We start from the raw sequence: 18,328 nt of genomic DNA, 5'->3' as shown, positions 1-18,328 counted from the left end.
CACATGTTGAGGGTTTTTTTGTAGTCTGCTGTCCCTTTTTTCTCCTTTTTTTTTTAAAACCTCTGTTGGTTTTTAGGTTTTTCACACATCCTAGTCGCTGCTCAACCATGAACTCGACTTGCATTCTCATTCAAAATTACTAAAAGGTCTTTCAAAGCAAATATTTGTAAACACAAGTATAATACTCGCATTTAAGAGCAAGCACTGAATCTTTAACCCCTTCAACAGGTTTTAGCATTTGTTTCCTGACAGGCTGGGACGTTCATAATAAGTCTCTTTCTTTTAGTGAATCAAGCCTTGGGTCATTTTGAGTTGAGTATAAGCAAATAACAGTGTTGTTCTTGCACACACTCGGGGTGGAGCTCAGCGCCAGCCTACCTGCCATGTGGACATTGCTCCTAATGTAGAGTCCCGTGTGACTGTGTTGCTTCTCTGCACAGATCATCCAGATTAACAGAAAGTTTCCTCCTTTAAATGCATGCTATAATTTGCATGTTCGGATTGTTGCAATGTCACTGCTAATTTTTTATTCTGTGTTTCCGGCCATTTTTGTTGATTAAAAAAATAAGTTGAAGTGCCAAGCAGAGAGATACATGTGTTGACCTGTGTTCCTGCAGTAAATATTGACTCATTTCAGGGCTTTTGTGACTGTTGAACCAAATTTGCATGGTAATGTGTTTCACTTTTTGTTTGACCTCAGAGTGAGCTAGTGTTTGGGGAGCGAGAAGCAGAGCTGTTATCTCCCTCGGCTGCCACAGCTGAGAGGATGTCCCACTATGGAAAGTCCTTGGTTGTGGGAGGAAACTTTGAAACCTGGCCCTGAGCCAGAGTCGTGACATGGAAGTGCCCACTTGTACAGAACGATGCAGATGGGCTTCTGTTTCACAGGGTTTCCTCCATCCCCTGTCTCTACCCTTTCATTGTTTTCTGAAACCAACATATCATTTCTTTTTTTTTATGCAGTAATATCCTCATTAATATGTTGATGATGCTCTTTTAGGGTTGTTATTGCTGCAATAAAACCCTCAAGATGACATAACAGATTGTTGCTTCTGGACTTTCTCAAGAAAACTGGCGATTTATTTAGTGGATTTGTCTTTGTAAAGGCCGGTCATGCGATGGTCTCCTTCTCCTTGGCAGACAGGTTGAAGAGTAGCCTGTCAGGGTGAGCTTTGGCAGCCTGCTCCTGTCTGTAATCACATTACTTGGTCTGCCAAAGAGCCACATCACAATCTTTCATTAAAATTGCATTAGCTCAAGATGTGAGCTCATTTGGGAGGAAAGGATTTTATCGCTTTCTGCAGAAAGACCCTCTTTATGAAGGTGTTGCTGCTTCTTTCTTGGTGCAAATGTGCGCAAATGTTTTGCATTAGATGTTTTCTAAAATGCCATCCTGATTTTGTAACCAAACGCCTGGTCAGGGCTAACCGGACGCAGCACTCTGCAGCCTCTCCCTGCACACTTGTTTTGAGGATCAGGAAGCCATGAATGAAGTAATGCATGTTCAGTGGGCAGGGAGCTGAGGGGGCAGGGACACGGTGGGAGGGGATGTTCGAGCCAGCTCTGTCCGGGCCAAAGGTTGGAGTTGAGTGGAGCAGCAATTCAGCCTGGAAGAGATGGGGAGAGTGAAACAGGAAGTGCTGTGGAAAGGTCCACTGTGGAAACACAGAGGGCAGCTCTGACCTCAGTGGCAAATCTGATCATGCTGTAGAAATCATAACAAACAGCCCGCCTACTAGTGCCAATTAATACACTGCGGAGTATTTAATAGCGGCTGCTCTTTGACACGGACTTGCATTTTATGTTTGAGGTTTAGGAAAAACTTTGGTGGAGCGTCCATTACATAGGATGCTGTTTCCTGCTCTCCAAGCTGGACATTATGAAACGATGGGAATAAGACACTGCACCCTGTTTCAATATGTTGGATTTTACAAATTATTTCTAAATCTCTGATCTTTACAGAGTTAAAAAATTAATAAATGTAACAAAGAGAACAAAACGTACAACAAATTCGACCCTGTCAGTATTCAGTAAGAAAAGATAAATCTAAATTAGACAATAAAACATGTTTGGAAAGAGTTGAGCACTGGCTCAATAACTCTAGAACCACCTAGATTAATAACCTGACATATTTGAGTTTATCAATATGTCAGGTTATCATTATGGAGAAAATTTAGTCCACATTTTTATATTACTTAATTTTCTTGAGGATTGTGGGAGGTTTTTTTTTTTGTTGGTAAAACTCTTTGAAGTTTCTGCCACAATGTATCAAATGGATTTTTATTAAAATGATAAGTGTGTTCTGACACGTGAGGCATTTATTGATGAAAAAAATAATCAGAGTTCTTAGTTTTTGTTAGATTTAATAAGCAGCAAAAAGTCCTCGTTATCTGACCTGTTCACCAGTCAGAGCCGATCAGAGAATGTTGTTTGTCAGATTGTTTAATGGAGCTGAGCTTTTTAAGGCCTGCGGTGTTTTTATTTAATGGATCATTTCTGTGGATTTAAATCTTGAGGTTAGATTTAAATAACTGCAGAACCTTTTATTATGCCCCGAGATGTAAATGCTTGGTGTTGAAACCAGATTTACTGTCTTTTTCTATAACTTTAGTTTCATTACATGTTTTTATCATCACTTCAATTCTGAAATTATTTTTTAATCCCAAAGGAAAATTAAATGTTGTTGTAGCTCATATTGTAAATATTATTCCAAAATGTGCTGCTGGGTTTACTTTGTAACACGGCTGCAAACAGGGAAAGTCTCGTAATGCTGTTGGTATGAGCAGACGGGCATAAATCGAAGCGTAATCAAAGCACAATGTCACAGCAGGCATGAAGTGAGAGCAGAGCATGTGATAAATAACACTCCAGGCTAGAATTGAACTGGTATGAAGCTTTCATTTAGCATCAGCACTATCTGTTTACTGTCAATTCAACAATAAACACAAACAAACTCACCATGTTCTGTTGTTGTTGTTGCACAAAATATGCATTTATGGTTTGTAATTTAAGTATGAATTAGATGGTCTATGCAACATTTTTTTGCTTTATCAGTTCGCCTGTTGCTCTGCGAAACATTTACTTCATCAACTTACTTTTAGAGCTTAAAGCTGCACATTTTAGTTAACATTGATTTGGTTCAGTTTTTATCAATAAAATCCTTCTTCTGTTGTAGCGACTAGAATGTGAGTGTACATGTCAGAAACCCCCTTTTCTGGGAAACTGTTTAAGTGAAAAGTGAAAACTTGGGGCTTTTTTCTCAGAGGAACGTTGCTTTCAGTTTCAGATAGACGAGGTGGGGTCTGTATGAGTCATGCTTCGAAGCCTGGACTCTGGGGCCTCTCTGGTGTTCAGCCTAGAAACTAGCCAAGTTTGACAGTTCCCAGGTTTACTCCGAAATACCTTGCTTTAAAAGGCAAAACTCAGAAGAAGACTTTGCCTTGAACCGCTGTGTGCCCTGGACTGTGTGGTATTTCTGTCTTGTAATGCTTCTTTTCTCTTGGAGAGGCTTTCCTGTCCATCTCTCGCACTTTTGTGTTTATGTCTTTGCAGTTGCTTTTTTCCCCTGCCCTGCTTGTTGTCTGATTCTCATTATTGCTGGAGCATCATAAAAATCAAGTAATGTTCATTCTTCATGTTTTATGTCATAAGTTTCATTGCTGGGTTATATTTTAACAGTCCACCCTGGTGCAGTTGGGCTGTTTTGAGCACTCTGGGCATATGGCTTTCATAAAGAGCCAGCATGTTTATCCATTTACATAAGTGTTGTTGGAATGCACTTAAGTAATGTTCTGAGATGTACAACTCAAACCTGTCTTTCACAAAATGGAAAAATAACCATGTTTAATTTATTTATAAAAAGAATGCCAAAAACACAAAGTTGTTCTTTGTTTCACCATAATGACAGAAAAAAAAACATATTGCTTAATGTGTCTGCTGTTCTGCACAATGACTGAACTGTTCATGAATCTCTGAAAAACCGGCACATTTCAGCAACATGGTGAGTGACGCATAAGCTTGTTGATTCACAATCGTGTGACATTTTAATGTTTTTTTTTTTGGTAAAGTGCGTCAAGGTTCAGTGTAATGTTGTCAAAACATGTTTTTACCATGTTGTGAAGCAGCTGAAAGGTGGCTGAAACAAGGACTGTAATCACGTCTTCACACAGCATTACAATCTTAAAACCTGCCATGTATGTGGTCTTTACAAGTATTGGTGAGGTCTTCTGGGAACTCCATTGCACGTGATGGAGTGTGTGAGTTTCCTGATTGTGTCAAGCATGCACAATAACATCCATAGTGACGTTCAGGTGCTTTACTATCATGGTGGCGGCATAAGAGGTTCTGGGCGGAGCATGTGGGAGAGATCAGATCGTATTAAACACGTGGGACTCTGTGCTCTCTCGTGTTTGTGATTGGGGATTTAAAATGGGAATGACCGTGCTTGCTTCCTGCTTTGTCTAAGATCTCATCCTCTATACGCTACAGTAGCAATGATCCAACTCAGTTACAAGTACTGTAAGACCATTTCAGCTGCTTTTCTGAGTTTAAACTCGAAGGCTACAACATGCTCTTCTGGTGCTTTTCACCCTTTTCTACGCAATTGTATTGAAATGAAACATCAGACTTACATAGGGCTCTATTAGGACATTCTAAGATGCTTTACAGGGAAATCGCCCATGTATGCACACATTCAGACGCTGATGACGGCAGGTAACTAGATTGTAGCCACAGCTGCCCTGGGCCAGCCTGAAGCGAGGCTGCCATACACCGGTGCCACCGGACATCCTGATCGCCACCATCAGGCAGGATAGGACACGACGACAGAAATGAACCGGCAACACACAGATTGCAGGACGAACTTGTACCTCATAAACATTTACCTGTTACTTCTGCTTTTCAACACACAAAAAATGTGACATAAGAACAGAGGTGAAAAAAGTGAGAGAAATTTCAAACGGTATCAGATATTACAGATCCTGTTCACCGCTACTTTTGACTTTCAAATTGCTTGATTGCCTTTTCACTTCATCTATTGACAGTTTGTCAAAAAAAATGTGTCACCTGTTTGTGTGTGGCTGCCGTCATTCCACTTACTGTGAATAAAACGATTAGAGGAGGCTCACCTTTTATGGACTCGCCCATGCCGGTTTGGATTCCTGCTGTCTGTTTGGTTTGGATCCTCTTAGATTTATAGTCGCTTCAGATAAAATGGATACATCCATCTTTTAACTGCCTCAATAATCACCTCTGGTGGTAGACTTATGTTTGCCAGAATACTTTCTGTTGTTTAGATCGATCAGTAACCTTCACCAGGTTACTGATCTGACAAAGGTTATGGGCAGAAGCAGAGAAGATTTAGTGTAATGTGTTTTATTATCACACTGTTTTCTCATGTTTATTATCTGTATCTAAAGAATGAACGAAAGTGTGCCTTCTTTTTTGTCACATTAAGATGAGGAGAAAAATCCCGACTGATTATACTTCAAAAGAGTTGATTATATATTTATAGCCAGGCTTTTTGCCAACATGCGCTCATGAAACATTTCCTCTAAAGGGATATTTAAAGGATTTATCAAAACACAAATACATATAAATGCTGCAATAGCTGCCCTGTTGTTAAAGAAATCTTCTCAGCTTCCTGTACAACAAGAACTTTGCAGACCTGGCATTAACCGGCATCATGACTGGTTCTAGTTAGAAGCGGACAGACAGCTTTAAGCATGAGTGTTTACACTTATTTATTAAAATGTGAGTAAATATTGCTGTTTATTCTTTAGATTTTGTCCAGGGAGGAGAATTAAATAATTTGTGACTTTGCACAATTCACTATAACTGAAGACTTTGACCGTACAACACCATGGAAAAACAGCCGATGATGTCTTGCTGGCAGTTCGGGCTGAAAATAATCTAAAATATATATATATTTTTTAAACTTTTTTTTTTTCAAAATTGTTTCCGATGAGCAAATTTATTTTTGTAATTGCAATTTGCGCAAATTTTGTAATCAACAAAAATGCAGCTAGTAATGCCTTACCTTTGGTTGTACATTTTAGGAAGCCTATTGTCTACCAGGGCATAGATATTTGTCTTGTTTTGTACAGATAGTCATCTTTGATTTACTGGTTACTGTTGAATTCCTGAGTACATCATGTGATTTATTCAGATGTCGTTACACTCACTAAGTTGTTTTCTGTCTACTTCTCAGCACCTTTATTATTATTTTGGTCTCATTTTGATTCACAGCCATTAAAAAATTTTGCAAATAGACCTTTAAAGAATAATATATGCATTTTTATTCTATTTTTTGTATTTGATATGGTAAGCATGCTTTGACTTTCAGTAACAGCCTTTTAAATTGTCAAATTCTGGAAGCATTTTCTTCACATGACATGAACATATGCATGTCATGTATGCATGTTCATTTTAAACAACTTATTTTAAGTATTTTTGTGATGACAGGAGATATCCACATGATAACTCTTCTTTTTTTTAGGGGAGCTTGCATTCAAAATACTGAACTAATGCAGACAATAATCCCAAATTATCTCTGAAGGCGTTCTGAGCAAAGCTGTCCTCAGTTGATTTTGGTTGTGTTAAAACTTGTACGATTAGATTAGCCAAGACAGGTGATTGGGCCAGCACTGAATGGGTACTTAAGAAGGTTTAAAAGTTATTACTAAGATAAAATCCACCCATCTAGTTTCAGACTCTGGCATAGTTCTCACATGTTTAGCCAAAAGAATGCAACTCAGAAAAAAAATGACATTAAAAATAAATTAAAACAGTGGAATTATTTGTTAAAGATTTTTGACTGTAGTCAGTGTAATAAGTCTGTCAGTCCTGTAAAACAAAGTGGGATTTAAGGGCCAAAGAACATGAGCAGATGTGCCATGATATATACTGTGTGTGTGTGTATATATATATATATAATTTTTTTTTTTTTTTTTTTTGATGGTCTGTCTGAATTTCTGAGAAGATGCAAGATGGTATCTTATTCTTTTTTTTTTTTTTTTTTGCAATATATTCTGATTTCGGGAATTATGCTGAAAATGTACCAGGGGTGCACTGACAAATCGGCTGGCCGATGCGTCCACGTAAAACCGATGCACCGATCTTATCTGCCTCTGCAGAGTCTGGAAATCAGCCACTGCCAGCTGTTGCTCTGCTGTGTGAGAGGAATGACTGGTCACAATAATCATCCCATACAAAACATCGATATCTGCAAAGACTGGTATCAGTAGGTCAAGATTTTTAAAGATCAGTGATCGACCAGAAAACAGCCATCGGTTGAGCCCTAAAATGTACTGATGAGTTTGACATTGTCTATTTTCTCCAATACTTTAGGTTCATGCTGTTTACATTATTAATAAATAACACAAAGATTCAGTAATCCTAATTGATACAATGTTTATTAGTGGTAAATATGTTTTTTTTTTTGCAGAAAACGTAATGAGTTGAAAATCCTCTACCACATACAGTTGGATAGGTGTACTTGGTAATCTAAAGTTGAGGTTTTTGCTTTTATGGGTACAATTTGCATAACATCTGGCAAATATGTTGACAGCTGTCTTTGGTAACGTTTTGCTTGCAGACAGATGCCAAGCTTGCTCTTTCTAGTGGTGTCATCTTCTGTACATAGATGTGTGCTTAACAGGATGTAGCAGAATATAGTCAGACAGGATGTTAGCATTGTGGTCCAAACACATCAAACCTACTTTTCAAACACATTAAATCTTTTGACTGTAAATGATTTCCTAGCATCGACTCTCAGCACAATATTTGATTTAATTTATGTACTGTTGTATGTTCTTATAACTGTGAATGTAACTTTTTTTTATAAACTTGCACTAATTAAAAGTTTGTTTTTTTTCTTCTGTTTGCAACTACCTTTCAGAGCTCGGGATGGCTCAGCGAAAGTTTGCCCAGTGCCTGGGAGAGTTTCAGTTTGAGTACATCGGCGATGCAAAAACCGACGATGAGAAATGCATTGGTGAGAGTGGTTTCTCCCTTCTCGTGTGATGACAGAACTAACCACTGGTTTTGTCACGGTCTTTATAGAAATGCACTTCAAATGTTTGTTTACTCTTCTTTTTCCACCAGCCAATTAAGAACAGCCACAGGTAGAATTATTCAACCCTCACTGCAATTTCCTTTATTTATTTTTTGGCTAGTTTTTTTTTGTTTTTGTTTTTTTTCCGCTATAATATTTTATCTTAATTTTACCCCACTTCAAATCAGGTTTCTAGACAGATTAATACAACTAGCTGCTGCTTGCAATATAAAAGAATAAACAAGTATGATATAAATTTCTTGCCACCTTATTACAAGTGATTTTCTTTTTCAAATTAAGCAAAAAATTTCCAGTTTAATGACTACTGCAGTAGTCTACTACTACTCTTGATGACCAGCGTCTTCAGTACTTAAGACCTTAGACATTTTAAGTAGGATGTAATGCTAAATTAAGATAAAATGCTTCGAATTTAATTTTATTTAACTAGTTGAGCTGGGTTTTTTTATTGCAAACTCTTAAATAATTTGTTTTTTTATTGCAAACTCTTAAATAATTTAGATTCTTCTCTGGAAACCTCATTTGCAGCAGATGTTCAATAATATTTTATGAAACTGATTGATAATCGTAGCACAGCTGAGATGTATTGAGACAGAGACAGACGGGATGAATAAGTGATTCTAATTATTATGTTTTTTTTTTTTTTTAGATGAGTCTTTGCAAGAGTTTTCCATGTTCTTGAAAAATCTAGAGGACCAAAGAGAGCTGATGGTGAGAAGATTTTAACTCTATTTACAACCCTGGGAAAAATAAGTGTGGGTCTGAGACCAGATGCACACAATGTTTTGCAATTATTTCTTAACTGCCCACATGTGTAATTTTATCAGTTTGTGTGAATTAGACTTGGGCTCAGCAAAGTGTTTTATTATAAGGTTATAAAACAAAAATGTTTGCTGGCAAAAGTAGAACTTTGCTTCCTACAATTGAAATGGTTTGATTCTCTTTGTCTCACATTGATTTACACATTGAGTCATAATGATGCATTTTAGTTACATACTCACAAGATTCTGTGAGAAAATGTGGTTATGTGGCAAATATGATTATTAAGCTAAAGCTGGTCTGCTGATTTCTTTTGAGACAGAATAGCAGGAATTATTCACCCTGCTCTTAAATTGATATTACACTGAGTGTTAAAGTTATGTGTACAATTCATTTAGATTTGTTTCATACATAGACTTAAATTTTGATGTTCTGTTCTTTGTAGTGTAATGCCACTATAACAAATTAGCTTAATTATTGAGATGCACCGATCCGATATTGATATCTGTATCAGTCTTGATATTTAAAAAAGATTCTAGATTGGTTATCGGTGAAAATGTTGCAGTTTTATTTTTACATATTTGGCTAAAGTAGTTAACCTATTTTTGCCAGTTTATTTATTTTACATTAACATTTACAATCCTAATTGCAGTGAATGAACAAATTAAAGTTGTTTTGTTTTTAAGTTGGACTAAGCTTGTGAAACTATTGGTGTATTTAAGTGTGCTGAACTGGTCCAGCGTTATCAGATGAATTTCTAATTCAGTACAACTATGTCTGTATTCAGAAACAAATTTTAAAAAAAGGAAAAAAAGCAAAGTTTACATTTACAATTCAATTCAGCACACTTTTTCTTTATTGGATCTGTATCGGCCGATACTAAACAAAACAGTGGATTTGTGCATCCCTACTTAATTAGGCTGGATTTGTAAAGTAATGTTACCTCAGAACTTTAAACTGAAGGATTGGAACATATAAAAAAAAATTAAACTGGAACTACTTAAAACTTTGGTGTATATTTATAGAGTTAACCATTTGTGCAGATGCACCTCACTGGTTTATTGGTTGAGTGTACCAAGGTGAGTCGAGTGGCTGCAATAAAAAAAAAAAAAGGCAGAGTACTGGAATAATTTACCAGCTGCTCGGTATTTTGGCCCACCTTCACCATAAAGTATTTATCTTCAGTACAGTTAACATTTAAAGTTCATGTATTTTTGATCTCCATCTGATTCTGAAATATGTTGCTTTTCATCTTATATATTTTCTTAAGTCAGACATGCTTTCTGTAACTTTTTTTCTTTTAAAATTTAAAATATTAATCATGTTTACCCACCTGGACAGTTCACTTGTCAATTTAGAGAATAATTAACTATTTCTGGTAATAGTGTCATGTTAGAATTGACCTAAATTACTGTTTCTTAAAATTATATATTTTATTTTTAAGAAGCTATATTATATTTAGCTGGACAAACACATGTATATATTCATACTTCCTTTAACATTTTCCACATTTAACCTGTAAACACACCAATAATATGTAGGAATTTATTGTAGTTTATGCCAGAATGCAAATGCATTTGTGTCTCATCTCTTCTGTTGAACTGAGAATCCTTTAGCTATTCAATAATCGCAAAAAGCTTTGATACACGCTCGGAAGATATTTATTTTGAGTATTTTTCATACCCACATCATTCAGGTGACACAGTGAACCAGTTCCTCTATTATTGCTAATGTTTGACCAGTTTTTCATCACCGTGCATGTTTCTGGATCAGCTGCCTGGGAGTGGCTGCACAGTTGACTCCATCGCAGTTGGACATTATAAACATCATAGGTTTACATAACAAGACAAATCTCATAAGGAGCAACTGGGAGCAAGTCCACAGCTCTGCGACTCCTTACTCATAAAACTAACACGTGACTAAGGTAGCGCTGTTAAAGTCAGGTATTTTAAGAGCTACTGAAATCACACCTCAGGTAGTTAAGAAGCAGAAGTACTTTGGAGTCATTTGAAGACTTTTGTTTAGTGATATAGTGATAGTTGGTGATACTTGCACGCTTCTACAGTGCCTGAGATTTTGTGTAAAAGTCAGTTTTCCAGGTAATGTCTGTCTGTAGCGTCTGAGGTAAAGGTGAGAACCCGTCATCAGTGGCTGACTGATATGATTGTTGTGCCAAGCCTAGACCGCAGCGGTAAGCACTGCTCAGCACAGAGTGATGACGTCACACTGCAAACAGAGGAAAGCAGTATGCATGTGCAGACATGCCTTGCAGCCAGCGCAGCAGAAACGACAAAAACATTAACTGGTTACATCAGAAACTCTCTGTTCATGTTTATGTAAAATGTAGTACTTTACATAAACGGCCATAAAGGCATCAAATTTTATTTACAAATTTAGTTGGAAATAGATTCAAAATGCAAAAATACAACATAAGTAATTGAGTTAGTACAGTGTAGACCTGTTACAGTAACACATTTTTATTGCACCAGCGGTTATTGCAAAAAAACTATAACGTTGTTGTTTTTAGATCATTTTCAAGTAATATAAAGGTAATGGAATAGTAATCCAAAAACACATTTTCAAAGATAAATAAACTTTAAATTCTAATGAACATTTAACACTGAAACTGAAAGACATCTTAAATGTCTAAATTACAACAAATAACAACAAATAAAATGGAAACTGAAGTCTGTAAACAAAATTGTCCTTCAGAAAAGGACTAGTTGAAAAAACTAGAAGACTTCTGTCATCTAGGTTTTGTTAGAGAAAAGAGAAAAACAAAAAATCATGCAAATGGAAATTATTTTGATAAATGAAAACAAGCTCAATGAAAACGAGCTCATTAATTGATTTATTGATTATTGCGACAGGCCTGTTGGTGCAGTGCCTTGCAAATGACTTGACACCTTTTCAACATTTCATATTTTTTGTTGCACTGAAACCAACAGAAAGCAGGATGGATTTCAAACGTTAATTTGCAGATGAAAATTTTAAAAGTGGGATGTAGTTTTGTAGATTAACCCCAGAACAGAATTGTGAAGACACAAGGATCACAGCAAACAAGTCTAGAAATGCACTTTTGAAAAGGTTTAGAACCAGGTTTTGTTCTAAAACACAAACCCTGAGCTTTGAATCGATCTCCCAGAGCTCTGATCAGTCCATCCTCCAACAATGAAGGACACAACTTTAAACTGACAAGCTGGGTGAGAAGAGCAATAATCAGATCAATGAACCCCTGAAGCCCAGAAAGACTGCGTTACCTTCCTCTACTAACCCTTAGTCTTTTTTTTGCCATGCTAATGACAGGTGTCATTAGCATGGCAACTGTGCCAGTCATTAGCACAGTTGCCATGCTAATGACTGGCGTTTGCAAGGCAGCCAATCCAGGCACGGCATTCATTTTCCTTGGCACTGATTGGCAAATTTGTAGATGATGGATATTTATATAAAATGTTGAAAAGCACCATAATTTGGTCCATCATTTGTTGTTCTATCACTTAAATTCCTACTTTTAAATCTTTGTACTGTATAAACCAAAAGGATTATTTGGTTTCCACTGTTTGTTTGAGTTGCTGGAAGTGCTAGAAAGTAATTATATTTTATTGAGATAAAATTATATCTGTTCTCTCTATAGATGCGAAACATCACAGAAACTTTAATGAAACCCCTCGAGAAGTTCAGGAAGGAGCAGCTCGGTAACGTGAGGGTAATGTATGATGTTTCATTGCTTTTTCTCCAAATTTCTTCTTAATTTTAGTGGATCTATTTAAATCTTAAGGATAACCTTTTAGATTGTTTGCCAGCTACAATTAATGATTAAAAATAGAGGCCAGCTTTATTCTTTTGAATATTGTTTTTCTGAAACTAATCACACTTTTTTGTGTTTTTTGTTTTGTTTTTTCTGGAAGGCGGAAAGAAAAAGGTATGAAAAAGAAACAGAAAAGTACTACAGCTCCCTGGAGAAGCTTTTAAATTTGTCGGCAAAGAAGAAGGAGCCTCAGCTGCAAGAGGTATTTATCTTTCCCAGAACATAACAATAAAAAAGAGAAAATCTTTCTAGTTAGGTTTTTTGTTACAGTTGCTTGTTTACTGTGTTTGGTTTTCACTGACATGTTGGACTTGGGGCTACTGCTGCTTTCTACAGTTTCTGGATCAGTCGTTGCTATACAACCTTTAGTTGATTATTATGAACTGCTTGGAGACCAGCAGCGTTTTATGTAACCCTTCTGACATCTTGTTTTTGTCCGTCGTTAATGCCATGTTGTTTGTATTGGCCAGCCAGCAAGGAGGCTTGAACTTGTGAACATTACTTCGGCAGCCTGTTCTGTTCTGATCCACGGCTAACAACAGCAACTTCCGTCACACATTATCAACAGTCCTAACTGTACCAATACTTCATTCACGACATTCAAGATAATCAACTTACAGAACAGTGATGATGTCATTGACTCCTGCATGTAAACGTTCAGCTCGTGTGTTTTACAGGAACTAATGGTGGATAATTCGTGGTTCAGTAATTGTGTATTTACTGAATGCAGCTCCAAAATATTCTAAAGAAAATGCAGCTTGGGAAGCTGAACTGCCTAGGCCCCATTCTTCCTGATTTTCTATTGGCTGGTGTTTGCAAAGCAGCCAATCTACGAGCTGTATTGATTTTCCTTGGCACTGATTGGCTGTGTTCAAGAAGACTGTAGAGGTTAGCTTCTGTTGTACAGTATCCAATGTGTAGCAAATTATATTGAACTATCAGCATATTTTATTTCTTGCTGTAGCACAGAAGTTATCAGTAAGCCTATTTCTGCCCCGTTTCTCATTGTAGTGCACTGTTGTTTATTTTAAAATCCTTTTCATTGACAAGAGTCATGGTTTCCAGTTCCCAGTCAGGAAATGGTGGATTAAAACTGAGGTCTGTGTAATTTTTACTCTTGGTTATTATAGATCCCCTACCAGGCCCCTAACTTGCTCTTAGTCTCACTCTTGTTTGTATTCCTGAAAAACACACACAATTACAGTTATTACATTGGTTGCCCAGGATCAAAATTGTAAATGGATTATAATTTTACCCATTTTGTTTGTGCTTTGCAACATTTTTAATGGTATAATGGAGTGTGGAGTTCAGGGAAAAAAAGAAATGGATACAAAAAATAGTTTGGGAAATATGAATAAGATTTTGAGATTATACACAACGGCTACATTTTAAGGTGTTTTCCACATTTCCAGTTTCCCGTTCATTTCATCTTTCCGGCATTTTTTTGAAACTTTAAAGTTCACTTTGACACTGACTACTGGAGCCTGTCCCGTCCTTGGCAAAGCACTCCTTAATATGAACTTCCTTAGACGTCCTTCTGTCTTTCCTGTTAGGTGCCTGTGTGCGTGCATCTCTGATTTTGCTTTGCAAATTAGGAGTCTGAGGCAGTGTGCTGAGGCAGGCCTGCTTTCCGCAGTTATTTTTATGTGAAGTTTACTGACAGCAGTAGATTTACCCACTGCAGATGTGTTGAGGAATAATTCAGTCCCATACTTTGAGGGCAAAAGAAGACGTTCAGTTCTCCAAGCAGCAAGCGTGTGTTTCTTCCTTTCCTCCACATGTCTGTAATTATCATGGTGTGTGTTCTCCACCTCTCCAGGCAGACAGCCAGGTGGAAATCATGAGGCAGCACTTTCAGGAGGAATCACTTGAATATGTGTGCAAGCTGCAGGAGATCCAGGAGAGGAAGAAGTTTGACTGTGTGGAACCTGTGAGTGACTAACCAAACTCATGCAGTTTTGATTAGCATAGCGGTGATTCCTCACTGGGAGAACCAGAAACTGAAACTGTTTAGCAGATGTGATCCATCAACACATCAATCCAACATCAATCTAGTTAAAACTTTTTAGCCATATTTAGATAGTTGGGTTAGACAAACAACAAATTAATGCTTTACCACTAATAACTGATCAGTCATAATGAAAATTATCAGTTGGGTTGAACTCAAGTCTTTTCAAACCTTGTAAAGAATATTAACGTTTTAAGTTTGTCCCCAAGTTGAGACTCAGAAAAACTTCAATTATGGATAGAAAGTCAACATGTCATAAAACAAAATTAATCTTTCAACACATCACAAACACATGTATGTAAGAAAGCCATACAACTTAAATTATTACTCAAATATAGGACCCTAATGCAAAAAAGTGCTCTAACGCGGCAGTTTGGTAAAAAACCGCTTTCAGAAGAAACTGACACACAAAAGCACAATCATTAATCACTGAAAACTCTTTCTGACCTGATGGATACATCCGATCTCATGAATTTATATGAAGTAAAGTGTGAGATTGTAAATGTTTAGTTTATTTTTCTAATTGGTTGGTCTCCTACAGTAAAATTGTTATATTTGTGAAATTTGTTACACTTTATTAACTCATATTTGTTTCCTTTTTTGTAGATGCTGGCATTCTTTCAGACTGTATTCACCTTTTATCACCAGGGATATGAACTTGCCAAGGACTTTGACCATTATAAAACAGAGCTGCAGATCAATATTCAGAATGTAAGGAAAAATAAACTATCCCGGATGAATAAGAACATGTATATTATAAAAGTCCTTCCTTTTTTGTTTTTGATTGAAGGTCTAATTGCTTGTTTTTGTGTTTTGTAGCAAATTTGATCAAGTTTGCTGTGTTTTTAGAAAAATCCATGCTTGTTTTGAAATGCATAGGCCTTCTATTAGGAAGGTCATCCTACACTCACTTCCTGGGGTGTGTATTTGCTTCCTCTCCCACCCAGACAAGGAGTCGATTCGAGGGCACGCGGTCAGAGGTGCATGAGCTGATGAAGCGGATCAAAGACACACCACAAGAATACAGACAGACCAGCCCCATCAGTTTTGAAGGATACCTCTATGTGCAGGAAAAACGTGAGGTCATATGAATAAGCAGAAACTTAGAAAAAACATATTTGGAAATAAAGTGACTTGCGAAAGTATTTCTGTTCAATCAGATTTACTTTTAGATATTTTTTCACATCACAGACACAAATGTCAGTTTATTTTAATTGACCTAACACTCAATCATCAACTGTGAAGTGGAACTGAACTGAAAAGTGTGGCGTGCGTTTGTATTCAGGCCCCGAGAGTCAGTGCTTTGTTTAGCCAGCTTTATTTTTTAGCAAAATTGCTCATTCTCAGATTGAAGGCATCTGTGAATCGCATCATTTTGTCCTGCTGAAAAGAAGCTTTCCCGCAGCACAATACTGACCTCAGTATGCTTTATCATGTCGATGCCGTGTTCATGCAATGTCTTTGTCATAACTGTTGTGAAAAAGACTTAAAACCCGAGCTGTTGTATAACAATCAACCCCAACAAGTCAAAATTTGTCTCACGAAAACCAGCTTAAAGTATTATGAAAGACACCTTTCACATTTAAATTTCCTGTGTTGTATAATTTGTTCAGGACCACCCCCCTTTGGTTCAAGCTGGGTCAAACGCTACTGCACTTTTGTCAAAGAGCAGAAGATTCTGCACATGGTGACGTTTGACCACAGATCAGGTGGAAAGATTGTGAGTAGTCACAGTATTTAGTGCTGTTCCTTATTTATGTCACACTTTTTATAAATCTAAGCTATTGCTTTAGCATAGGTATTTTTTTTTATGAAAACCTTTCAGAGTGTAAGTAATAAACTCATTTTAGGGTGAGATGGAGTCCGTCACACTCAAATCCTGCGTTCGCAAAACAACAGACATGTGGGACAGGAGATTCTGCCTGGAGCTGGACATAACAGACCGGTAAGATGTCAATTCAGTTTATTTTTATAATGCCATGAGTCGTCACAAGGCACTTTACAAAAACAAAAAAGTTTTCTATGTCAGGAAACCAAGCACACTGTATGGAATCTGTAACTGTGTTTCCATTATCTATGAAATTGAGCAAATTGGATCTAATGGAAACACGCTAACTTAAAAAAAACTCATGTTTTCAATAAAAAGTTTTTGCACTAGAATGAGGTGTACTGGTGTATTTCACAAAAAATGCTATGGGAACATCTCTTAATGACTTGCCGTGTGAGAAAATGTATCCATGTACGATTTGAATTGCGGTTCTTATTTAATGACCTGGAAAACACAGCAATCGCAAAATTGTGTTTTTTTGATGCAAGCAGAAAAGTTTAGCAAACATTTTCTAATGGAGACACATCTATTTACTTGTAGCATTCCCTCCTCCTGGGCAAGCATGTAGCAAAAGTAGATCATTGTTTGCATTGTGTTGTTGACTATGCAGAAATCCCGACAATGGAGATTAAAGACTCCCCTTTAACAGGAATAAACATCCAGCAGAATTTGACTTTAAGTCGGAGCATATTCACAAAAAAGAAAGAGAAGAACTGATGTAGGAGCACTTAAAGAAAAGTAAAAAGTTGATAGCAGGACAGGGAGAACGTTTGGTTGTTGGCAGCGTTGTCTCAGCCGATACCCCCTCCAGCAAGGAGCTACATCCAGTCAGAACACTAGAGATGTTCTGATTGAATAAACACTGAGAGAAGAAATAAAGTTATATGTAATTACATACATAATCTAGCCCCTTAAACTATGGGAGAGACTGAGCCAGTTCATCTTGTTTTGATAATGAGAGTTGAATGAAGGAAACTTGTGTTGACACAACTGTGTTGACAGCTATTTCCTCCTGCGTGCCTTCAGTGACATTCTCATAGGTCACAATTAAACCACATCAACGCTTTTGTCCCTTTTCACCTACATTTCATCTTGGACTGCAGAGCGTGTAAAAGCAGGACTTCTCACCCCTGCAGTAACAGACACCCATTCAGTCAAACAACTTAATTGTGCCCACCCTCCTTTCAGCAGTATTAATAGATGAGCAATGCCCCTTATTTAGAATGGAAATTTGAGTGTGCGCATCCATTCTGACTGTCGCAAATAATTTGATATCCATCTGGCCTTACATGATTATGGATGTCATAAACCAGTTGGAGAGTCTGAGGAGGCTTATGTTTGTAGTTACAGTAAATTCAAGGGGAATGTGTCCTTGGCAGGAAGTGTGTATTTTTGGCATGCATGATGCTAAGCACCCTGAATGTTTCATCCTTACACTTAAATAGCTCAGTGTCTTGCTGTACAGTAACTCAATGGCTTTGTCTGATGCTAACGTGGCATGCCTGTCTCACAGGCCTGGGACGGCGCTAACTGTGCAGGCGCTGTCAGAGGATGACCACAAGCTCTGGATGCACGCCATGGGAGGGAAGGAACCTGTGAGTCAACCTCATGGTGTTATCATATACATCACACACATGCCACGTTTTAGAACAGAGCAGACTTTTGTGGTTAACTTACTAGACGCATATGTGATGCATTTTTCATTTAAAAACATTATTTTTTCATCTAGCTAATTTTTACACCCTTACAGCATTTAAATAAAGGGAAAAATTGTTTTTTTGCAAGCAGTTCAAGAAAGTCGGAGTTTATACTCATAAAAAATATTTTTAAACAAATCAAATAAAATAAATGTAA

At 37.1% G+C, this 18,328-nt stretch overlaps 1 protein-coding gene across 1 annotated transcript in view; it reads left to right on the top strand.

The window, feature by feature from the left end:
* arhgap10 (Rho GTPase activating protein 10) overlaps positions 1-18,328 on the top strand; it is a 55,993-nt gene that overhangs the window by 5,373 nt on the left and 32,292 nt on the right. Inside the window, exons 2-11 of the mRNA XM_008420325.2 lie at positions 7,898-7,993; positions 8,721-8,782; positions 12,465-12,536; positions 12,739-12,840; positions 14,458-14,568; positions 15,253-15,357; positions 15,594-15,723; positions 16,260-16,366; positions 16,497-16,591; positions 17,988-18,069. Of these exons, the coding sequence (XP_008418547.1) occupies positions 7,898-7,993; positions 8,721-8,782; positions 12,465-12,536; positions 12,739-12,840; positions 14,458-14,568; positions 15,253-15,357; positions 15,594-15,723; positions 16,260-16,366; positions 16,497-16,591; positions 17,988-18,069 (962 nt within the window). The remainder of the gene's footprint in view (positions 1-7,897; positions 7,994-8,720; positions 8,783-12,464; positions 12,537-12,738; positions 12,841-14,457; positions 14,569-15,252; positions 15,358-15,593; positions 15,724-16,259; positions 16,367-16,496; positions 16,592-17,987; positions 18,070-18,328) is intronic.

The sequence above is a fragment of the Poecilia reticulata genome, linkage group LG1 (genome assembly GCF_000633615.1).
Source record: "Poecilia reticulata strain Guanapo linkage group LG1, Guppy_female_1.0+MT, whole genome shotgun sequence".
NCBI classification, from domain to species: Eukaryota; Metazoa; Chordata; class Actinopteri; order Cyprinodontiformes; family Poeciliidae; genus Poecilia; species Poecilia reticulata.
The sequence above is the reverse complement of the archived record's forward strand: the minus strand, read 5'-3'. Positions and strand labels throughout refer to the sequence as shown.